This window comes from Macrosteles quadrilineatus, unplaced genomic scaffold, assembly GCF_028750875.1.
Source record: "Macrosteles quadrilineatus isolate MER2022 unplaced genomic scaffold, UCM_ALF_1.0 Scaffold_31__1_contigs__length_1484076, whole genome shotgun sequence".
In the NCBI taxonomy this organism is placed as follows: Eukaryota; Metazoa; Arthropoda; class Insecta; order Hemiptera; family Cicadellidae; genus Macrosteles; species Macrosteles quadrilineatus.
This window is the reverse complement of record NW_026542624.1, coordinates 873,659-898,917: the sequence shown is the minus strand read 5'-3', so window position 1 is coordinate 898,917 and position 25,259 is coordinate 873,659. Positions and strand designations below refer to the sequence as shown.

At 36.0% G+C, this 25,259-nt stretch overlaps 2 protein-coding genes across 4 annotated transcripts in view; one reads left to right on the top strand and one right to left on the bottom strand.

Annotated features, from left to right (window-relative positions):
- The window catches only part of LOC129005706 (nicastrin-like), a 41,875-nt gene extending 20,812 nt beyond the window's left edge, over positions 1-21,063 (bottom strand). For 2 of the 3 annotated variants that reach the window (XM_054434674.1, XM_054434673.1), the window contains exons 1-12: positions 20,804-21,063; positions 18,026-18,130; positions 16,280-16,403; positions 15,947-16,077; positions 14,973-15,088; positions 14,104-14,245; positions 13,061-13,294; positions 11,847-12,052; positions 5,584-5,756; positions 4,991-5,183; positions 3,271-3,498; positions 2,405-2,504 (exon numbers count right to left, since the gene is read on the bottom strand). In XM_054434674.1, coding sequence (XP_054290649.1) covers positions 2,405-2,504; positions 3,271-3,498; positions 4,991-5,183; positions 5,584-5,756; positions 11,847-12,052; positions 13,061-13,294; positions 14,104-14,245; positions 14,973-15,088; positions 15,947-16,077; positions 16,280-16,403; positions 18,026-18,130; positions 20,804-20,882 — 1,831 coding nt within the window. In that variant the 5' untranslated portion in view covers positions 20,883-21,063. The remainder of the gene's footprint in view (positions 1-2,404; positions 2,505-3,270; positions 3,499-4,990; positions 5,184-5,583; positions 5,757-11,846; positions 12,053-13,060; positions 13,295-14,103; positions 14,246-14,972; positions 15,089-15,946; positions 16,078-16,279; positions 16,404-18,025; positions 18,131-20,803) is intronic. The other variant, XM_054434675.1, reaches the window with a different exon arrangement.
- A 2,141-nt stretch (positions 21,064-23,204) lies between these two features.
- Positions 23,205-24,551, top strand: LOC129005712 (serine/arginine-rich splicing factor 1A-like). The gene has a single exon (XM_054434682.1). It carries the CDS (start codon positions 23,540-23,542, stop codon positions 24,248-24,250), a length of 711 nt encoding a protein of 236 aa, XP_054290657.1. The 5' UTR covers positions 23,205-23,539; the 3' UTR covers positions 24,251-24,551.
- Positions 24,552-25,259: the final 708 nt, after the last annotated feature.

The following is a 25,259-nucleotide window of genomic DNA, read 5'->3' as shown; positions in this document are numbered from 1 at the left end:
AAACTATGTTTAAATAAAGCTTTGTCGATATTTTAGTCTGTTGATGTTTGCCAAAAACTACAGATTATTCTGAGTTACAATTAGGGGTCTGCGGGTCAGACTTTTTTGGTTCGGGTCGGGTCGGGTCGGGCCGATAATTTTGGTCCTCGGGTTTCGGGCCAAAATCGGGTCGGGCCAAAAATTATTAATTACCGGATTTTTTATATTTTTTTAACTCCTATCTGTGTTTTTAATATTACTTGAAAATAACATATGGGAAAAAAATGTATTTATGTATATTATTTCATGTTCATAACTTATTTACAGCTTAGAAGTTGCCTCAACTGCAAGAAAGAAGAAATTAATTTTTTTTATCAAGCCATTCTTTCCCATTTTCATAACTGTTGAAATATCTAAACAGCTATATTACAACAAGTTTGTAATGGAACTTAATATAAAAGGATCATAAACAAATCAATTAACCTTATCACAAGTTTAGGGCCTGTGGACTGGCTTCAAGACTGCAAGCAAGAAGAAAATAAAAATTCTATGTTTCCACCATGCAATATGAATCATTCATTCCCTGCCTCCTAACCTCCTAAGTACAAAAACCTCACACTTACAATAGCATTATTAGTTACATCATCATAAATAAAGAATTATCTAATTTATTGGCATTAGTAGGCCTACAGCTTTACATAGGAATTATTTTTTATAGGGCCTAAAATAGTAATAGACTAAGCAACATGACAAGTGGAGAACTCATTGAAGAAAAGATATTGTGTAAACTAATTTACTATAAAACTCTAAAACAGTAAAAATAGCACACATACATTGTTTATGGTATAGTTATAGTAAAGACTGTAAAAATTGCATATCATGTCATAGGTACACAGTTATAGATACACAGTTATAGGCACAGTTATAGGTATTGCAAGAGATCCTAAAACAACTGATTTTAGCTAATAAATGAAAAGAATTAAAAATCCATAAACTCAAGTCAAACAATATCACAATTATTAGGTATCCAAAAAGGAACTCTTAATATATAGAAAATTATATTAAATCAAGAGAAAAGAAAGTTAAATGCTAATTTGGCAACATAAGCAGACAGCAGAGACATTATAGTGCCCTAATTAGCAACACAACTCAATGTTTTTATACTGTAAGTCAATGTTTTTGAAACCGTAGGGTCTTTTTCTCGGAAGGAAGGGTAGTAGAATGTAAACAAAAAACCATGAATCACTCTCACAGCCGGGCCCGGGGACACTCAAGGTTACAGACCCTCCCCCTCCCCTCCCCTCCCCTCTTACACAACCCGAGCCAGGCCCGGGGACACTCAAGGTCATAGACCCTCCCCCTCCCCCGCCACTATTACACCACCTGGTTGTTCCAATTGCTGACAAAATGCAAGTAACGAAACAAGGAAGTAGAGACAAAAAGATATATTTTCTTTATTCAAAAATATAAAACTGTTACAGATAATTTATAAAGAAATTAATTCATGGTAGTTTGTGTCTTGTAAATATTGTATTGGATCTTAGAAATATATTTTTTGAAACTCTATCTAACCTAAGAAAAAAATAATTTTACTGATGAAAACTTTCATAAAATAAAATTATAAAATATTTAGGCCTAACCTCTTTGTAGACTTGCTGATACTTGATACTTAAAAAAAAATGAAATAGTGACCATACAATGCCTAACCAGACGATCAGAAGTGTTGTTTTGTTTTGTTACTGAATGACAAAAAGGACAATAGGAAAATAAAAGAACAAGATACAGATCTGTACACTATATCAGATATTTCTTTTGTTTATAATTTATTATGTAAATAAAATACTAAAATATATTTTAAACTAGGTATGGAATAAACAATAAATAATAAAAATGGGACCTCTGGATAAATAGTCTTTCTTTTGACTTCGTTTTCTTTGCACTGTTGAGTCACGGCTTTTGTTTTGTCAGTAGACGACTGGCTCTGGCTAGTGACAGTAAGGCAATTGCTCTGTTGTGTCTTTGTTCTTAAACGTGAGCAAACTTAATATTTAATTCTAATTTTAACATTTTAATTCCTCTGTAATAATATATATAAGAGTGTTTCTTTGAAAATTACTTATTATAACTTTGAAAATAATAATAATTTTTTTGGCCCGACCCGATCTTGGCCCGAACAAATCTCTGACCCGACCCGGTCTCTCGGGCCTTCCGCTGGCCCGACCCGACCCGAAAAAATCGGGGACCCGCAGACCCCTAGTTACAATTGCTGAGATACTATAGCATAATTGGAACAAAAATTCCATCATCGAAAATTCTAGTGTAATGTTCAAGAATACAAATGTTTTATTTCTTTTATTTACATTTCCTCATCTAAAGTACCAAATACGATAATTATGTATGATAAGCAGATACAAGTAAGTCTTACTGTCAATAAAGAAGGCAGGGCTGACAGCTAGAGTGGAGACAATACCAGTTTCCATACAAACACCCGCGTCTCCATTCACACTGTGTATCCACACATACACCTGTAAACATTAAAATACATAGATAAAATAAGTTTTATCTGACAGATTACAACAAAAGCAGTGGAGGTATGCTTATTCAAAAACAGATGGGACCAGGTTTTAATGAGATAACATAAACCAAATTCATAGATGTGTGCGAGCTTGAGATATTTTTATGAAACCGAGCCCGAACTGAGTTTTTGGAAACAATTAATTTTATTTTATTCAAAAAGCGTGTATTCTAATAATTAGTGCGGTCATAGACTCCAGGATAAAAATGAATATTCTAATATTAATAACAATAATGTGTCCAACAAAAAAATATTTAACATATTTTTCAAAACTTTAAATGAATATTGATATGCATTGCTAGCATAAAAGTAAATATTTAGATTTAAATGACGGCATCCCTTTAACTATCATTGTGTTTAAGCATAAATTAAAATTGTATAAAAACAGTAAATTAAAGTATGTACCTAATCATAAATTTAGTGTAATTTACATTGATACTGATGTTATCATGACTATAATACGTGATTGAGGTAAATACACCCTGCAGTCACAGCAAAATCATCATCTCCTGCGATCACGGCATAATCCTGTTTATTACCTATGGTCATGGAAACACCATCATCTGCGATCACAAGATATTGCCTCCTGAGATTAGATTAAAATGGTAGTCTGGTAAACATCCAGGTAGCCTAGAGACTTACACCAATATATTATCAGTGTAAAACTAACTCAGTAAACCACTATAATTTTTAAAATATACGGTTAAATATTTTACCTTAGTGTCACTGTGCAGAGCAGAGCACTGGTCCTTGGTAGTAGCATTGGTAGGTTTGCCTGTAAGCTGGGCGAGTGTTAGGAGCGTAAGTGTGGAGACTTGATTAGGCGAGCGAGACACTCCGACGTACAAAGGCAGCGGACCTTCCCCCACCACTGTGTCTCCCGAGACGTTACGGAACATACCACATTGTCTGTCCACTAGATAGCAGTACAATAGCTCGTCCACCTAGGGAATATAAGTAACCTGTTTTAACTTTTAACCTTATTCAAGGGCAACAATGGTCTGAGAGAACCAAAGAAAAGGATAATTTAAAATAATAGTGACCCCACTCTTATCTTGTGGGGGGGGGGGAGGGGACCAAAGCCATAAAGCACTTCATCTAAATTATTGAGCACCCCGATAAGTAGTTTTATTGAGAGACCTTCAAATTCCAAGCACCTAGTACAGTAGTCGCAGCTAGTCTGGGCGCGCGGCCGCGCTACGGCGAGGGGTGTAGAGGGGAGTGTTTATTGCTCATTTCCAAAAACATCTGGCCCACACGGCTCTCTGGGGTTGTTCAGCGAGGCTGTGGGGGTGAGCGAGCCGTTACTCTCAGCACGGCTAGTACACAAGGGTCCGCGCGCCCAGACTAGCTGCGACTACTGTAAATGTCTGTAGTCCCCCAATCAGTTCCTCCTCAGGAAGATTACACCCTCTTACCAGATTACCAAGCCCTGTTGTTAGCCATCAGTTTTTGTGTCTTAGACGGAGGGCTGTATTCCTTGCCACCACCTTAGTAAAAATATAAATTAGTAAACAGTAAACAGTCAAAAGCTGCTCCAAGAGAGCTATTTATTGCCCCTGTAATTATAAGACCAGCAAGTCTGCGCTCTTGCTATAACTTTAACTGCAGCAGCAGATTCCATCTCAGGCCACCATACAAGCGAACCACATGTCAAGGCAGGTCGGACCACAGATATATACAGCCAGTCCAAAAGTCTGCGCTGCAGTCCCTATGTTTTTCCACCAGTCTCCTGCATGTCATAAGACATGCTAGTGTGCAGAGTGACACTACTCCATTAATTATAAAATCAGCAAATGTAAAAATAGTGGGTTTCATACTTTTAGAAACGTGTTCAAAATTTTCATCCGATTAATTCAAATTGAAACAGCATATTATCACGGCACAATATTATAAAAATGATTAACTACTTAATTTAAAATAAAAGTAAGTACAGGAAAAAGTGGTTAAAATTGATCCATGCTCTCTAATTTCCTTGCACATTAAGCAGCACAAATTACCATTCTAGGTAACACATACAGAAATTGATATAAAACTTGTTTTGGCTTACCTAGGCTATGAATCTTTAAAGTTACCAGAAACTAGATCTCATGAGAAGCTCGCCTATCTAAGGCAGAGCTAGGAGGGAAGAGACCCACTTAAAATAAACCCTGGACAGCGTAGCGTGTTGATTTTGATGGGATTCATTGCAAGTTGTAACTCGAATCAATCAATTTGCTACTTTTTTGCTTATACTTACTGTCTGTGTGTGTCAACTTAAATCATAATCCAAAATAATGACTCCTATGACAGGGTGAGGGGGGAACTAAATAAATAGACATAAGAATCACTGCATGACCTACAGTGTTAAAAACCACTAGACAGATTCTCAAATATACAAAGCAGTTTAGTGTTTGAATTTAGGACACAATATTTTTAACTTATTTATGTACCCACCAGCGTCACAGTGGCTGCTGTACTGATATTTGCCGGCCATGTCACATCTTTGTCCACCAGTCTAGCCAACGCAAGCGCCATTGTTTGTGCAATGTTGGCAATACTGTTTTGCACACTGGTCTCCGCAGGTTGGCTACCATTGGCGTACTTGTAGGCTGCGTTTACTGAGTCATCAAAGAATCCGTTGTAGTACCTAAAAATGATGCAATTAGCCACCATTCCTCGATCTCTGTTTTTAACTGAGACATATCATGAAAGGAGCCAGTCGAACGGTATAATTTTGTCAAATATCAGTAATTTTGTCAGTACTTTTCGATCTTCCGATCTGCAATATAAATTTTGGATCTTCCGATCGGCTATTTAACTATTGTATCTTCATCTTCCAATTTTGGATCTTGTGAAGATTATCAATACTTTCTATCATTCTACATTTAAATTTCTGTTCTGCACAAAGTTAACTTTTTTATACTATTTAAGAGTTTACAAAATCTAACGAAAAGTTAAAGTAGTTTATGCAGCATTTCCAATGTTATTTCATCTATACTACAAGGTGTACATGTTTTCTAGGTTACACTAGAGGTAGGCCTACTTACATGTTCGTATAGGCTTTGTCGTGATTGGTAAGAATGACTCCAGGCAGGGACATGTTGGCTTTGAGGAATGAGTGGAGAGAAGAGGGAGGTAGTTGTTGTTTGGCCTGACTACACGACCCTGCCACAGTCACGTCAAACTGCTTACTGGCCGACACTAGAGTTGAGATTGTGGTCTGTAACATGCATCACTATCAAACTGTTGTTACGGACACACAAATATTTACTGTATTCACTAAACCTTAAGCAAAAACGGCTGGTATATTGACCATCATATTAATAAGTAACCTAGCCCAATCCTTCACTTAAAACTGTCTATGCAACCACAAACACCTGACGCCCTACATCCTAGAGGTCAATCATCATCAATTGTGATGGGGTGCATATATCAATCTAGGTGCATATTTTAACCCAAATATGAATGTAGTAAGAGAGTATAATGGAATGAGATGATCTGTGTAGCTTTGGTTGACAATACCAGCTGTTTCACCCAGGATCATTGATTAAAAGCCCGATAATTTAGGATAGCTGGGTCTCGTTTCAAAACATCAAAAAGCTACACACTGGGTCTGACTTAGGGGAGGTACAAATGAGGCATTTAGTTCAAAATTCCTCCGTGAACAGCGCTGTAGTAGAGAGCACTTTAGCAATAAAGGTTTACTAATCGCAAAAATAGTTCTGTTCATAAAATAAAATTATAAATGCCTCAAATTCAATTTTACTATTTTTAATTATAAATTAAACTATCATAACCTAACCGAACTAACCAAACTTGCTGATAAAGAAATAATATAACAAAAGTTTAGTAATCGGAAAAATAATTCTGTTTATTAAATAAAACTAGAAATTGCCCAATTAAAATTTTATAATGACTTAATAATAAAATTAAACTGTAATAACCAAACCAAACCAACCAAATTTGCTGATAATAAAAAAATCTTGGACAAAAAGTTTAATGCTACCAGCGGGATTCGAACCCGGGACCTACAGTATACCAGCCCGGCACGCTAACCATTAGGCCACCGAGGCCGATGGCTATCGAACGTTTTGTTACGGTAATGGCGTTCCCTCAGCTAATAAGAAGCCCTCAGCTGTTATTAGCCCTGACAACTGTAAATTTGTATATATTAGAGTGTGTTATTTTTGTAAAACAAAATTCACATTTCTTTAGCTCAAGAAATAATTTTCACTCATATTACACAAGGGGAAGATCTGCTTTGGATAGGCCCTACACCAGACTAACAACAGTACAGCAAAGTTTTGCTAGTATATCAGTAAAAATAGTAAATTGTTTTGCAAGTGAAATACTTGACATTCCTTGTACTCGGCTAAAACAAAAGTTGATGGTTTGGCTTGCTGACCACCCTTTTTACAGTTTAGATGAATTTTTTGCAGAATACAATTGTAATGGTAAAATTGTTATCTAGTTCTTACTTAGTCCCTAGTCAACTGTTACCTAGTCTTTCAAACACTTGTTTAAGTACCTCACTTTTGTTTCATATACAGTGTGTAAATTAAGTATGGAAACAAATCTGTATTTTTTAAACCAAAATAGATAGAAATATTTGGTTTGTGGCATTGACTGTTAACCCTAGCAGTGGCCAACCGTCGTCTGGTTACGGTATGACGTTGATGCTTAGAATGGCCAAAGTCGTCTGGTTACGGTATGGGCCGAAATTTTTTTAACGGTAAAAAAAAACACTTACAATCAACTCAGATTAGAATAATATATATACCATTCGAAAGATCACATTCTGAACTTTCATTTGATTACATAAACAAACCCTGTAGCAGGTATATATTAATGTCACGACGATTAGAAATCAAATGAAATTTTGGCGCGGTACGACTTTTGCAGCCGACACTTGGGAACTGGCAAAACACGTCTTGTTTGGCATTACCCTGCTCGGGTAATTTTCGTCTTGGGATGTTGCGGGTGATACCACTGGATAGCCATTGATTTTATCTTCATTGTGGTAGTGATATTTATAACTAAATATTGATTGCACAATCGGTACGATTTTATGAAAACAGCTGTTTTCGAAATTTCTAACAAATGGCCAACAGTCGTCTGGTGACAGTATGGAAAATACGAATTATATACAGTGAAAGTTATTATTACTAGTCATATAGTATATCATTTTGAAGAGGAAGAAATTTAGATTCAGAGAGTGGCAGCCCTGCACTCAGGGTTATTTCTGTATGCTCGCATGTAGACAGTGATGTAGACGACGGAAGTGAGTCATTACTGCCACAGTCTGTCAGCTGTCTTGCATTGCCATTGTTTGTTTGTGTTGTTGCCGTAATAGTTTTATCCGCGATTTATTACTAAATATGTTATTAGTTCGTAGTGTTAGTGTAAGTGAAGTGTTGTGTGTGTGTATAACAGTTATCTTCATGCATAAATATTACTGAATTGTGTGGAATAGTGTTCATAAAAGGTTGTATTTTGTTAGCATCATGTCCTAAAATGACGATTCTGACATTCAGAGATTGTTGTACCTATATAATGATATACCCAAGGTGTTATACATTTTTATAAAAGTAAATGAATACACTACAACATGTTTATAATGGTTCGGGGGTAAACAATTTTGTAAAAAAGTTATAGCCTATACTAAATAGGCCTACTACTGTAGGCTATTTTGTTAGCATCATGTCCAAAAATGACGATTCTGACATTCAGAGGGGTTATAATGATTTACCCAAGGTGTTATACATTTTTATAAAGGTAAATGAATACACTACAACATGTTTATATTGGTTTGGGTGTAAAAAATTTGGTAAAAAATTATATAGGCTACTAAATACTGTACACTCCATTTTCTTGAAATGCGCAAAAAATTCAAAACGTTCTCAAATTGATAGGCCTACATAATCATAGGTGAAAATAACTTTTTACCATCATACTTATGACTTTTTTGGATTCCTTACTTCATTGGCTTTACAAATATGTAGGCTACATATCATCAGCCTACATAATGTTTCACAACACAAGCAAACACTGTAGGCTATAGTTTACACTTATTTGCGGTTTTGCGGTTATTGTATTATTATGTCCCTATTACGTACCTACAAAAAAATATTTCTAACATGTTATACATTTTTATGTTGGTAATTGAATACACTACAAGATTATTATGTTGGTTTGAAGTAAAAAAATTTGGTACAAAAGTTGTATACTAAGTACTGTGAATTTTGTTTTTCGAGAAATCGCTAAAATATATAAACATTATTTTATATACGTATGTTTATAGGTAAAAAATTATTTTTACCATAAACTTTATGACTTTTTTTGATTCCTTACTTCATTAGCTTTACAAACATGTATATATCATTATTAGTATACACATGTATTATAGAACTTTTTACAACATAAACTAACACTGTACGGTTCTCAATTTTTTCGGTTCTCCGTTTGTCATTATATTTCGCCCCAAAAACTTATAAAAAAAAAATATTTTCCTAACATGTTATATATTTCTATGTAGGGAATTAGATTTTCTACAAAATGTATATAATGAATTTCCCATAAAGAAATCCGTAGAAAAAAAATACCAAGGCCGCTTTTGAAATTTCAAAAAAAAAAAATTCAAATTTTTTTATTTTTTTCACTTTATCGATAAAATACACTGTCTAAATCATTATGATATTACTATTTCTAGATTCTCCTGTTCTTTCCGAACAAAATGAATATGAGGTTGGCTAGGTTTACTTGTACGGTTGAATTTTTACGAATTTTCAAAAAAAGGTCTGCAAAATCGCCAAAATGGGTTGGCCATTCCCCACTTCTAACATTGGCCACTGCTAGGGTTAACCAAGGTTCCGGAATTTTTTGCATCAGAAAAAATTTTTCACCCCCTCAGGGGGGGTAGGGGTAACTTAATTTTTTTAAATAGCAACCCCTATTGAGTGACCTCTCATTTTGAAGGGTTTGTCAAAAGAAATACAATGCCGTAAACCTGAGGTCGATATCTTACCCCTAACCAGAATGGCGGCCATTTTAAATTTCGAGATGGGCAAACGAAATCCAGTGTGGATACCCATAATTTACCTTTTAAATGGGTTACATTGGGTAAGCCGAACTCCAGATACCATTATTAGATTGAAAAGTGGATGTTTTTATCGTATTCAAAATTTTGCCCCAGCCCCCAAAATAGGGGATTTTGGGGGCAGCCCCAAATTTTTAAACGCAAACCCCTATTGAGTGACCCCTCGTTTTGAAGGGTTTGTCAAGACAAAAGCAGTGGCACAAATCTTAGGTCGATATGTCATCCCTAGACGAAATGGCAGGCATTCAAAAACTTGATTGGGTAAAAAAGCGCCCATTTCACCAATTAAAAATGTTGAATGCCTGTTATAGTAGCCCCTATTGAGTGATCAGTCATTTTATAGCTTTTGTACCGCTAAACCTGTCACAAACGAATTGTTTGAAGTACAGATAAGACAGGAAATAAATAATCTAGAGCACAAATAATACAATCATAAATAATAACACATAATAAAACTAATTTAATACCGTAAAACACACTCGCTTAGGACTTTGTCAAGTTGCTCTTGGCCATCAATTCCAACATCTATGAATTATTCAGGTAATAACAGCAAACATTACTTTAATAGTAATACCTTTTGTCTGTGTGTGTGTTTTACAGTATTAAATTAGTTTTATTATGTGTTATTATTTATGATGTGTATTATTTGTGCTCTAGATTATTTATTTCCTGTCTTATCTGTACTTCAAACAATTCGTTTGTGACAGGTTTAGCGGTACAAAAGCTATAAAATGACTGATCACTCAATAGGGGCTACTATAACAGGCATTCAACATTTTTAATTGGTGAAATGGGCGCTTTTTTACCCAATCAAGTTTTTGAATGCCTGCCATTTCGTCTAGGGATGACATATCGACCTAAGATTTGTGCCACTGCTTTTGTCTTGACAAACCCTTCAAAACGAGGGGTCACTCAATAGGGGTTTGCGTTTAAAAATTTGGGGCTGCCCCCAAAATCCCCTATTTTGGGGGCTGGGGCAAAATTTTGAATACGATAAAAACATCCACTTTTCAATCTAATAATGGTATCTGGAGTTCGGCTTACCCAATGTAACCCATTTAAAAGGTAAATTATGGGTATCCACACTGGATTTCGTTTGCCCATCTCGAAATTTAAAATGGCCGCCATTCTGGTTAGGGGTAAGATATCGACCTCGGGTTTACGGCATTGTATTTCTTTTGACAAACCCTTCAAAATGAGAGGTCACTCAATAGGGGTTGCTATTTAAAAAAATTAAGTTACCCCCTACCCCTACCCCCCCTGAGGGGGTGAAAAATTTTTTCTGATGCAAAAAATTGCGGAACCTTGGTTAACAGTCAATGCCACAAACCCAATATTTCTATCTATTTTGGTTTAAAAAATACAGATTTGTTTCCATACTTAATTTACACACTGTATATAGTTCTGTGTTTTTCAAATGATTTTAGCTTTATTTTCTTGTTGTCTTTGTTATATTTAAGTTTAGTGAAGATTCCATGTTATAGACCATGTTATACTATCTAGAATCTATGGCCCTTTTTTTGTTAACGAGGTCTATTGTAACATATGTTATTTAATGACCAATAAAGATTTATGATTTATGATTTATCGTAGCCTCTTCTATACCTCCCCTGAGTAAATACCTGAACTACACACTTATCTCTAGATAAAACCAGCAACTTTTTGTTTCTAGGTGAGCACATAACGACTAAGCTACCCAAAATTACAACACAATGCTTGGTCTTTGTGTGTGGTAGACCATTTATTAGATCTGATAAATGGCCCAGCATTGAGACAGCATTGTAGGGAAGTCACAAAATTGTGCAATTTTATGAGCCATGAACCTTAAATAACGGACAGTCATTGACAAAATCTTTCTCTCTAGGACTTTTTGCACTTTTATTAAGATAAGCCAACTGTTTATTTCTAAAAACTTTCAACTGTTGACCAAATCTTCAAGTGAGTATTAACCTTATGTAAACATTGGGCAATTTACAATAAAGTCAATAGAAATCGACTAAGAATCAACTGTCAATCCTGATGGATCTTAGTGGAAGTCAATTCTGAAATTTGGGTATGTAACTTCCATAGGGGTTAGTGTCTAAAATTTCAGTACATAAGGATCAGGTTCAATCCCAGGCAAACCAACAATAATTTGAGGGGATTGGACTGTGTTCACTTAAAGGCCTTTGACTTACTTTCATACAAAATACCACTGTATTGTCACAAACATACCTGTGCAGTGTTTGACATGAAGCAGTGACAGTTGAGCTGTCTAGTAGCGTCCAGCTGATGCAAGTCAATCACCTGGTCCAGATGTTCCAACAACACTGGTGCGTCAGACGTTGGAAACTTGCCTTGCAACATGTCGTACACAACTCTGCTGGAGCCTATGTAATCGTGAGCCTCTCCGTTCAACAGGCCAAACATCACGTTCTTGGCTGAAAATGCGACAAGAGTAATTCAGAAAATGATTCAAAGTAAAAGGGTGCTCGTTAAAAGGTTTTTATGAGAATATCAGGTTGTATAGGAAATAGTCTATTCTGGCAAAAAAATTAACACAAAGCTTCAAACTATACACAAAAAATAAGAAAATTTCACTGAACTGACAGCATTTTAGCAGGGCAAGCTTCCTTAGTGAAATATTCTAACTTGTGTGTACAGTGTAAAGTTTTGTTTTCTTTTCATACTATAAGACTGACTATCCCATTTGGGTAAGTCTTCTGTCCATATAAGGATTAGGAAATAATAAACGCTATTAGTTTTAATTTGGAAAATTGATAAGCCTAGCCTTACTTTCCTCTGTGTTAATACTACAAAATAGATATTGAGTGAAACATAAAATTCAATAACATAGGCTATACCAGGACTAAACAAATAAGCATGGAGAGCTGTGGTGGCATGTGCCTTGGGGAAGATGTTGATACAGTGGAACCTTGATAAGAAGACCCTCCACAACAAGTCGCCCTTGATAACAAGTGTCATTTTCAAATCCCCTTAAAATTATTTTACTCCTAATCACATGTTATTACAAACCTCGATAAGAAGTCAACCTTGAAAACAAGTCTTATTTTACAATCACCAGGAGAGTCTTGTTATCAAGGTTCTACTCTAGCTACACACACGGAATTTGCTAAAACCACGAGTTAATACTTAATACCTCTGTAATTAATGAAAAAAAACAAGTTTGTTTAAACCGACAATTTGCTTATGACTTATGACTAAAACTATTTTTGCGGGGCATAGAGGGGGAATAAAATAGTTCCACCACCTCTTTATGATTGTTAAACTAGTCACAATTAATATTTAAATTTTGAACTATTTTTCTGAATCACTTCATGTATATTGTATTGAGTGAAGCTCATGTTTTACAAGTGAGCCAGCTCTTCTTTTGAAAGCTAAATTTATAACCTAACCTAAAACTCTTCACTGAAACACCTGTTACTCACTGTAGCTGTCCTTATGTGTAGGTAAGAGGCGGGTGAGCAGGTGTGACGTAGTGAGGAGAGTAACTAAGCCAGTGACTGTAGTGACTGCGCCAGGCGCTACACCGTCAAACATAGCGGCTGCGTCTAACCGCGCAGTCACTAACACCACACTGCCGTTGGCTACCGACGAGTACAACTGCTGCGGGAACAAGGACGTGAAGATGTTTATGTCTCCCATCGGATCACAGTAGGTCACTGTAATAGGAGAATAATGTTCAGGTATTCAATTGGGGACTTAAAATCAAATTTGTCAAATGGATTTTTGTCTTTGGCCTGTTTTCCAAAGTATTCCTTTCATTGATCAACAAAATTCATTTGCAGTGGTGGACAGTTAGGGAATTTCTCAATTAATTCCATACAATATTCATTTCTGTTTTCTCTGTCGCATGTACATCCTGCGTACAAGCGGGACTGAAAGTGATGCGCCCATGCCTCCTTCTAGTCTCGTTTCCTCTAACTTTGCATTGACTAGTCACCATTTTTATAGAAAAACAAAAAAAACTATCCAATATTTAAATGTGGTGCATTAAGAGGGGAAAATGAAATAGCTTGGAGTATACTATACTCATCAAATACATACATTTTAGGCAGCCTAACATTTTAAACTTTTTTAAATGCGCTTTTAAAAGACCACATTTTTTCTGCCCTAAAGATTCTTGGGGTTGCCCCCCCCCCCCTCTCTCTCCAATCTGCAATACGGCTATGTGTATACCCCACCCAATTTACATAGTCTTGGCTAAGCTACTGCAGAACTCACAGAAAAGCATTGAATCTCTAACAGGATTGTTCCTATACAAAACAATGGCTGGCCATAAAACATATTACATATTTATCCTACAAAGTTTGTCAAGAATGTATGTGTTTGAGAAATGGATTGCTATAGTTCGGCCGCTTAGAAAGCGACCTCCTCCAGCATTGGTTTAGCATTAGCGCGCAGGTCGTTTTCTAAGCGGCCGAACTATATACAATATTCCATTGACAAAACAGTTTTGACTTAGGCCTACATGGGTTGAAGCTGTTGATGAGAGAGTTGCGTCTCAGACAGGTGGGAGTATCCACGGCTGCGTACATGTGACCTGTCATCTGTAGAGAACACAACGACCTTTCACCTTGACCTTCCAGCGGCAGGTTGAACTTCTCAAAACACTTGAAACAGAAACACAGAAGTAAACAATACAAAAGGTAGGCTACATGAAATTACATTCTTCTAAAATAAATAAGAAGTTCAGATTAAAGGTTAAATAAATATATAGGATGGAGAGGACACAGCTAACTCACCTGATGAAAGGTTGCAGACGAGTCAAAGAACACATAAAAATACACACATAATAATACTTGATATTTCACTTCTTTCAGAGGTGTCTTCATAAGTAGGCCTAGATGGCAGTTACAGAAACAACAGTTTGAACAGTATCTTGACGTCAACTGTACAAGTGTGCATTCTTGTTTCTTGTTGAAATAAATCTTTGAATCTTGTTCTGTGATTAGGTTTAGAAAGTGATTCAACCCCGGTTGATATCATCAGTTACAGGATATGAATCCATAAACGTGTTGAGATGTAAAATCTGTGCACAAGTGGCTTAGAAAGTTTGTTTTCTATGTAGTATGTTATTAATTTTTAGGAAAAATATCTATATCTATCCACAGTTGGCTTGTACATCCTCATAGCCACATCATTAACCTTTCTGTACAACTCAAGTAAGTTAAAAAAAAACACCACATGTTTTTCTTATTTTTTGTTTTTTTTTGGTAAAAAAAAATGTTCCAGAGCTTTGAAATAAAAGGATTTTTAAAAGAAAAGATATTTACACTTTTCACAAAAAGAACGTTCGAAACTACAAAAAACACGTGCACAAGGATGCTGTTCACTCACTTCATGTATTTGTTTTATGGCTGCAGAATCTTTGATGAAGAAAAGAGGAACCCTCCAGTCGAGTTGCAGGAATCCTGAGCCGAGCGGGTTCCACGGCTCGCTGTCACTGCAAGACCCTAAAACATTAATCTTGGATGAGAATATTAATAATAGACAATATTGTTAATATTGGGTTGTTCTATGCCAAATCATCATGGGAGCGAGCTGGCGTAGTGGTTAGAGCGCGGGACTTCAGTCCCTGAGGTCCCAGGTTCGATCCCCGCCAAGTCACCAATGTATTTGATCTAAGTGATAATGCCGCAACCCCTAGGTCTAGCCTGAAGTAATGTGAAAAACAATCCCAGGCTCGTGCCTAGCGTCCTAGGGGGAAAAAATGCCAAATCATCAACAGTCTGAACCACGAATTCTCAAATTTGGCTGACATTTACTCAGGTATTGTATCTGCCAAGACTATTTTAAAATTAAACTTTTGGTTTTTGAGTTTAAAGGGGTAAAATAAAACCCGTTTTTGAACAATTTAAAATTGTTTTAAAATACCATGATTAAAAAACCATACCACCTAGAGAGCTAAACTGTTCACAGTTTTGTTCCTTTAAGAAATTATCTTTAATTTACAACATGACTTGAATTTATGCTACAAAAATCTTAAAATCTCTTTTAGATTCCTTACATTTTTTTAAAATTAAAATTCCCAAAATAAGTAGCCTTGAATGTTTGTCTTAATCTTATACATGTTATCTAGTCCATCAACATGCATGCAATATTTAAAGACAAAAATCTCAATGGGGTTCTTGTTTAAAAAGAAATTTTAATACCAGGAACACACATAATTGAAGGTAAAAGTCAGAAATAGGGCTGTGAAAAGCTTATTAAAACTGTATAATTTAACAAAACAACTGTCAATATCTAGACTTCTCATTATCAATTACATTCTTAAATTATTTGCTGAATAAATACAATTGTACCAGTATTACCTTCAATACTGGAGTAGCGATTAGGACAGGTGTCGTCCGGACTCATGTTTTTAGGTCTATCCTGCGTTTCGTTGACTGCTAACAAAATCCCGCTGACTCTCGGAGAATCCCTCAATTGCAGCATTACACTCCTGTGGACAAAGTCTGTACATAACTTGAATTTCTACATTCTACTCAAAAATAGATTTGTATGTTGTTAGGGCTCTTCTTCAACGATGTAATAGTCTTTAAAATGTAGAAAAATGTTAGGCTGCAAAGTTAGACATAGACACGCCTGTAGGTTTCAATGTAAAATGGTTTCTATTTAGATGATGCTAAGTAGATAGTATTTACCGGGTGAAGAGTTGTGGAGGTACTACTGCCATGTAAGGCCCAGCAGCCGACTGCTGTAGGAGCCATTGGACGTCGGACTGGTTGTTGACAAAGTGGACCACTCCTTTGCTGCCCGACTGGGGTGCTGGAATCACAGATTAGAGTATCTAGATAGGTCACTTTATCTACAGAAAATTACAAATACTTTCACCTTTTAACCCATTGATCCCCAAAAGGATATATTTAGGCTTTGGAGAAGATTGTTGACCGTTTAGTAGCCTTTGAAAATGATGTTGACCACTAAAAAAGGTACCGGTATTATATATAGCCAGGCGTTGTACGCAGAGAGCCTATAAACATGGCTATTTTGCATTTAACATAGTTATTCCTTCATTATAGTACCTATGTAAGAATATGAATACCTAATGAAGTAATATAGAAACTAAGTAGGCCTAGTGTGTTTTAGTGACTAAATTTCACAGCACTTTAGGGAAGAAATCTAGGAATGTTTCAGTAAAAACGAAACATTGTATTATAAGATAGGCCTAATAGTGATAACAAAATACAGGATGGTCATAAATTATTGGCTTTATTTCTGTTGCTTTTTTTTGCCTCCTGATCACAAATTTAAATTAATCTAGAGGTTAAAATACCATAAATCCGTCAATGTGATCAAATGTCAACCGATGAGCGGCGACCGGTTTCAGCCCAGCTGTGAGGCCATCTTCAGGCGATGAAGGAACATAGATATCACTCCGAAGAGGTCGTTATAAAGTCTATAAATACATCACGAGAAACAACAACGTATTTATAGACTTTATGACGACCTCTTCGGAGTGATCTTATATATTTAAAAAATTTGGTTTTTCTTTTCCGAGTTCGTTTGGCTCTTCTACCCGACCGATTTTCATGATTGAGGTCTCGAATTGAAGGTATGCACGCACAGATTTGCCATCAAGCATCGGCATAAATGTATATATAATCCTACTTAGCATATACGTAAACAAAATTTGCTCCCCATGTATTTCTTATGGGAGTTAAATTTGGTTTTTCTTGGCGAGTTCGTTTGGCTCTTCTACCTGACCGATTTTCATGATTGAGGTCTTAAATTGAAGGCACACACGCAGAGATTTAACATCAAGCATCGGCCATCGACGTAAATGCATCGGCATATATTTACCTACTGTATTATTTGACCGAAAAACATAATTTGATTCATTTTCGAATCCTTACTTCAATTTAAGATATATTTAAATTAGTTAGGCTATAATTATACAATCCTATATATTTTGGCTAAGGACCTTCAGTGAAATACCTGCATTCATTTAAGCTACTGTATTAGTTATTCAAATTGGACAAGTTTCAAGCAAACGCAAGGAGAACAACCAACATAAACATTATTTTTCATAAGTTTTTTCTATGACTAAAAATCAATAGCTCCAGTATTGTTCATGTGGATGTTTTGGACTCAAAATAATCAGTAATTATAGGCTTAAATTGAGATAAAATGGTTTGAATCAGTATCAAGATAAGTTACTGTATTACTCATCCAAAAATCATAAATTTGATTAGTTCTTAGGATATTGTATTTGTAGTTTAACGCTGCGGAGCAGCATGGGTCTTCTAGTATCTATGTTATATCTATGTTAACATAAGCTTGTAGGTTGTAAATATTTTGAATTTTATAGGCTATGCTCTTTCCACTATTGTACATTTCTGAATATAATAAACTATCTAGGTACTAAAATAGATTTAACTATGTCTTACTTCCACATCCAAACTGATTAGTTCCGTTAAGAAGACGAAAACACATTGCAGAATTCTTAAATGTTTCATACATCATTTGGTTAATATCTTGTCGCTGGGCAGAAGCTGGAAACAATTAAGAGTTTTAACATCTAGTTTAAGTCTTATCAATCTTTAAAACAAAGGATTCAATGCAAATAAAATAAATATTTGTTTAAATTGTGGTTAAGAAATTACATTCCCTAGGCTTAATGTCCATTATCACAAATGTAGGCCTAACATTTATTAGGCTATATTTTTTTCCTGTAAATGAAAGTCTCATAATTAACTTAATTAGGTACTAAACATTTTTCACTTATAATTAATTAGCAATCAAATATGAAAACAATAATTCTTAAGACTCTTACACCAGCAAACTTTGAACTTAAGCGTCAACGTCTAGTCCAAATCCCCACAGTAGGGCATACCAACAGTCTCAGAACTAACTTAGGCCTACTGTTTGATATTTTATATGGTCCGCGTTTTCAATTTTGTTTATATTGTCATTCGTCTGCTTTCATTGCAATGTTAAATGTCTATTTAGGCCTATATTGTTTTTGTGGTTAAATATTCTATTGTTATAGCGAATTTCCCATATAGGGAATAAGTTTAAGCTACTACCGTACCGTAGTACTCTTGGTACAAGACCTGGACCCGGGCCCGATTTACTTTTTCGTTTTGAGGTCCCTAGAGGTCAAAAACACCATCCGTTCAAATTCAGTAATAATATACAGTATATATTATATTGGATATTGTTCACATTTAGGGCTACCGGTAACTTACTGTAATAATTCTTCAAGAAGAACTGGTAACTTAATATTGGAATTAATATAAATTTGAAATAAAAACTTCACACTTCACTAAAAATTGAAAAATATTATTCAAGATTTTATTTCAAATTTATACTGTAATTAATATTAATATTAAGAAAAACATTTGACAAGTGAAAATTCAAAATTAACTTAGTTATAGACCTTTTCTAGTTCGTTTATCAATCCCAGGGACCACACAATTGAATTGTAACTTAGGGCTATTCCAGAATTGAGCGAACAAGAGTAATAAAGCCTCTAGAGAGTTTACTTTTCAGTCAGTGAGTCTAGTCACTTCTCAGATGAAATAAGTAATTACCCTAAAGGCCCGTTCACACGGGGCGAGTTTACAAGCTACACGCCAGCGTGTAAGAAGCCGGCAAGTTGGCGAGTGTGCTTGTATTCGTTCACACAAAGCTTGTCCACTCGCCAACTCGCAGACGTGTAGAAAGACGCCGGCGAGTTGGCGAGTGTGCTTGTAGTAGTTCACACGATGCTTTTTCCACTCGCTCAGTAAGTAGCTGGCTTGAACCAAATCCTTCAACATCTTTGAGTAACAAGCACACAAGCACAAGCAACTGTGTTCACACTGGGCTACTTTACACGCCTACTCGCTCAAAAGCTGGCGAGTTGGCGTGTAAAGTAGCGGCAGCGTCGACTTTTTCCAGAGCTTTTTTACAAGCAGCTTTTGAGCGAGTACGTCGTTCACACTGAGCTATTTTACTAGCTGCGTGTAAAAAAGCCGGCTTGTAGCTTGTAAACTCGTCCCGTGTGAACGGGGCTTTACTCTAGCATTTTTTAGAAAATTACAAAAAATCTAGCACCCAAAGGGTTAGTCTAATAACTTATATAATAAACCTAGGCTATTTTTTACCTAAACAAGATTAGTTCTTAATCCTATTCTCTAATACGAGCTAGGCCTATAAGTTAACTCAATAACTCGGTGTTGAACCAAGTAGACCTAGGCCTATAACTTAAGACATATTTTCATTCGATTGAATTGATTTTCAATTAAATATATTTTAATAACATTAGGTTTAACGAGTACCTAGGTTTGCTGCTACAAGGAAACTAAGTTAATAAAGTGTGTTTTTTAGTAAAGTATTGATAGCTCAGTACAAAATAAATAAATTTGCCAAGTTTGATCAAATTATATCCATAAACAAGCAAACTACAACATTTGACGATTATTCTCCATATGAATAATAACATGGAAATTTTAAATTTACATTTTTTTAAATTTTCTCTGTTAATAACAACCGAACAAAAATACTTTTATATAGGCTACTAAATTATTTGTTTTTTTTTTTAAGCTCCTTAAAAAGGTCCAAAGAGAAATTGGGAAATTTTGTGTTTTGAGGGTCAAAAGTAAGAAAAACAAATTTTTACCCCATAAAACCCCCCGTAAAGCCCCGTTCCCATTGTCCGATCATGCTGGTTGTATTTATATATAGGCTAATATATATATATAGCCTATATAATATACACATACAAATTTGAACGAATAGTGTTTTTGGCCTCTGGGGACATCAAAATGAAAAAGTAAATCGGTCCCGGGTCTAGGTCTTACCGTGCCACCTACGGTAATAGCTAACTTACTTCCCTATAGGGAAATTCGCTAAAACAGATGAAATATGAATTGTAAAGGAAAACAAAAATAGGCCTATCGATATAAAGAAAAGAAATCATCGATAATAAGCTAATGAATGTTCCCCTTAAGGAGAGTAAATTACCAGGTAGTTTCTCGTTTTCTACCATTTTGTTAGTAAAGACCCCATGATATTACAATTTGTTTGGTTATTTTGAAAAATTAATTCAGTCCTAGATGGCCTACTGAATACCCTAGGTCGTGCTTCTAAATTTTAAACTTGGACTTAGATTAGATATATTTGATAGGCCTGTAGGCTAGGCCTATTTGTTAGTATAGGTAGCCTAAGACATGATCACTTACCCAATGGAAAAGACAACAATAATAGTCCCATTGTAAGTAGGCCTAAATAGCTCATAATAAGATACTTTAGCGTAATCATGTTAGCCTATTTATAAAAATTAAACTTTAAAAACTCAAGAGAGTAGAGACTAGGTTACCAGTTCAACTCAAAACTAAAATTCAACTAGTTCTAAAGTCCTTATTAAACTCAATTGCAATTCTTCAAGTTAGTCATCACACTAGTTAGTGTACACACACACAGCTCGGCTAAGCTTAGCTTCCACTTCCAATCCAACTTCCATCCATCCATACATTCAAATACATAACCTCAAACTAACAGCTTAAACAAAAAATCCTGAGCCAAAAACAAAACACTGTCGTCAGTCGTCGCGGCCCTTTTGATTTTGGCCTCTCTTTAAAGAGATTGGTACTTATTATATTGTCTGTGGTATGGAGTTTTATCCAAGTGATTTGTACGTTTTCCACACTGTTCCACCATGGTTTTGCTTGGAGAGCGACAGGTGCGACGGGTGGGTGCGACCGACCCGAGACCCGAGCGGCAGTCGCGCCTCGCGGGACACTGCTCTTGCGCTCTTGGCCCTTGGGGGTTTTGCATAGTCCTCTTTTGCTTGGAGCGATAGTCGCACCTGTCGCTCCAAGCAAAACGTACCTTTACACATTTTTAAAAATACGGCCACCTTTAACACCAGGCCAGGTTGAATTGGCAACGTCGCAAGTGCAAACTACTACGTCACACTATGCAAACATTGCAAACCCCCCCCCCTCCCAAGAGCCATCGCCTGTCACTCTTACTTGGCAACGTCGCAAGTAGGGTTGTTTAGTGACAGACGTCTCGTAAGATAAAAGGTGACATCAGCTCATTCGCACTTTATTGATTTAAATTTTAAATTTCTGAACATAAATTTATTAAAATATTGAAAATAAAGTATACGGTATTGAAAACCAAAACGATATGAGTTGAAAATTTACATCTGTACATTTAAAGCGGAGTCAATATTTTCATAGTCCAGTAACCAAGCTTTCGTAAATACACAAATACCATTAGCTGCTGCCAGACTAAAATCTGTTACTACCCCACTGGCGACGTTGCCACTTCGATGGCCACAGCGGTGCTAAAGGCGGCCGTGCAAGAGTAGTGTCCCACGACGAGCGCGATTGTCGCACCTCTCGCTCCAAACAAAAAAACGTACTTACTTGTGCTGCTTAGCCTATAATTAAACTTAGTTTATTTTATGATCCTTTATTTTAATTCAAACCTCAAATAAAGGAGGCCAAGATAGCCACAATCGTAAGAAAATGTGTAAGAAGTCACTTTGGTAAAATTCCATATAATACCAATCTCTTTAAAGAGAGGCCAAAATAAGAGCCCAGTGGCTTCAGCTTCGGGATTTTTTGTTTTAGCTGTTTGTTTGGGGTTATGTATTTGTGTAATTTTGTATTTAAGGAAGCTGAAGGAGTTGTGTACACTTAACGTATTGACTAAGTTTATTGAAGAATTGCAATTGAGTTTAATAAGAACTTTTTAGAACTAGTTGAATTTTAGTTTTGAGTTGATCAGCTAACCTAGTCTCTACTCTCTTGGTATTTAATACCATTAGTTGCCTCTAAACAAAACAGCTGTTACAACCCTACTTGCGACGTTGCCACTTCGAAGGCCGCGGCCTGGAGTTAAAGGTGGCCGTGAATGACGTGGTAAGAAGATGTTCCAATATTAATGGAGTATAAATTGTAATTGGTATTTTTTCATATTTTACAATACAATCAACAGAATATAATTTTCACTCTGTGAGGAGGGGAGGAGGTTGTTTATAACACTTACTTCCAATTCAATTGATGCTTGTGCGTGTAATGCAATTTACAGAGAAATTGAGTAAATTTATTACAATATGGCTTGTGGCATGGTGATTTTGGAATGTTTATAAAAACAAATAACTAAAGAATATATAATTGTTAATTTTTACCAAGTGTAGGCCTATTTATCGAATTTATTCAGTGAATTCATGCTTAGTGCGTGTGGCGGTAACACGTCTTGGTGACGCCAGGAAGAAGTTGTCGCTCCAAGCAAAACAGTCCCCCACCCCATGACTGCCACTCGGCGACAGTCGCACCTGTCGCTCCAGGCAAAACGTAACTTATGCTTTATGCTTAAAGGAAGTATGCTTTATCCATGGTTTAATGCAATATAACAAAACAGATTTTGTTTTAAAACAAAAGAAGCCGTTGTTGGAGTGTATCTAAGCAATTTGGTACAGAATGCTGAATTTTCTGTCATCTCACAATATGATCTTTATTCTTATAACCAATGGCGTAAAGTCTTCTGCAGTTTTCTTACTTACTAGTCTAGCACTCCATTCCTAATGATCTTCTCCTTCTTTTTCCTTTCACTTTTGTTTCCTATCATTCTTTGCCAATGCCATTCTTTCGTTGCTGTATTTACTTTTACTGTATTGTGTTGATTTGAGGAATAATCATTCTTGGTTGATAAATGATAAATAAACCAGCAAGTATGATAATGTAATTTGTTGTTACATTTTATTTTTCAAGTGTTTTGAAGTTGAAAACTCTATTATTTGTGTAAAGTGATCAAATCTTAAGTACTAACAGGTCCGCAACATTACGCCTGCTTCACTGGGTTTGAAAGAAAGCTGATAAAACGTCCGGTTAAGTCTCACAGTGTTTTTGATAACTCATATTGGCCTGCAAAGATTTTGTTTAAGTTAACCCTTTTAGCTTAATATGTCTAGAAATGAAACAAGAATTTATGTTGGTAATTTGCCTCCCGATATTAGGACCAAAGACATTGAAGATTTGTTTTACAAGTTTGGTAAGGTTATGTTTGTTGATTTAAAAAACCGCAGGGGACCACCATTTGCATTTGTTGAATTTGACGATGCACGGGATGCAGAGGATGCTGTTCAAGCTAGAGATGGGTATGATTACGATGGCTACAGACTTCGAGTGGAGTTTCCTCGAGGTAATGGGCCAAGTGGATTCCGAGGTCGAAGTGGAGGTTCATCATCAAGAGGAAGAGGTCCTCCTGCAAGGCGTTCCCAATATAGAGTACTCGTCACTGGATTACCTCCATCAGGAAGTTGGCAGGATCTGAAGGATCATATGCGAGAAGCTGGAGATGTATGCTTTGCTGATGTTTACAAAGATGGAACTGGTGTCGTTGAATTCTTGCGATACGAAGATATGAAATATGCATTCAAGAAACTCGATGATTCCAGGTTTCGATCTCATGAGGGTGAAACTTCGTACATCAGAGTAAAAGAAGATTATTCTGAGAGCGGTGGTGGAGGTGGAAGTGGAGGATATGAAAAAGCTGAAAGAGGAGGTAGTCATAATAAAGGTAGGTCAAGAAGCAGAAGTTACTCCCCCAGGAATAGAGGCTCACCTACTTACTCTCCAGTGAGACGTTACTCTCGTTCTAGATCACGATCTTAAGCATTCAAGAATCAATCATCACCAGCTTAACAAGGTTTCCAACATTTTTTTTGACAACTCAATTTCTGTGGTCCCTTGTGTGTTTTAATAGTTTTAGTGTAGGTACCTTAAAACTTTAATACTGATTGACGAAAATAGACTGGTAACCTAAGCTTTCCATTTGGTGATGAAAATGATTCTTGTACAATGAATTTTTAATCATAATGTATTTTTCAATCATGTTTCCTGAATAAAATTTTTTTAACAGTTTTAAAGGTATTTTGTAAAGATTATGTTTTATTAATTAAAGTTATTCCTCATAGTTTGGCTTTTATCTTTTGTTTATTTGAGACCCAAGAACACATTAGGTAGCCTATCTAGCCTATATCAAACCAAGTAAGTTTGACAATCTTCTCTTTGTTAATGTCCCCATAGGGTTGCCATATCCCCGGATTTCCCCGGAGATTACCGGAGGGATTTATACAAAAAGTGAGAAATCTCCTCCTTTTACTCTCTTCTAAAATACCTACATTATATAGGCTAACGGCACTTTTGGAATAAAATAAAAGTTTGTGTTTGCAAATATCGCTAGCCTATGCAAAATTACTGAAAAATGCAACTCTCAAACTCAATACTATTGTGTTTTTATTTCTTGGTTTCACTTTGGCCAGCAAGGTCTTAGTTTATCTTTATCGTCTGTTTCATTGCTCCCAGTCCTTCAATTCGCATATGCCGGCCAGTCTGAAGGTATCCGTGTTCCAGGACTACTAACATAGAAGGGCTAACCCACTAGTGCTAGAAAAGTGATTCCAGCCCCTCTCGCCTCGTGGCCGGGTGTGACGTAGCCGCAGGCGCTGTTCCGTGCAGCAGTTGGCCTACAGTACCTCATAGCCTACCTGTGTTTGCACTCGCTCTGTCGTGAATTTTGTTCTCATAATCCAGATTTATGACTATATCGGTTTTTTATAACACATTTATTAACAGTTACCTATACAATGAAATAATACTGGTAACACTTTTTAAATTTTAT

Bases quoted from the DNA above. Each gene is read 5' to 3' on its own strand.
- LOC129005712 (XM_054434682.1), top strand. From the start codon at position 23,540: ATGTCTAGAAATGAAACAAGAATTTATGTTGGTAATTTGCCTCCCGAT.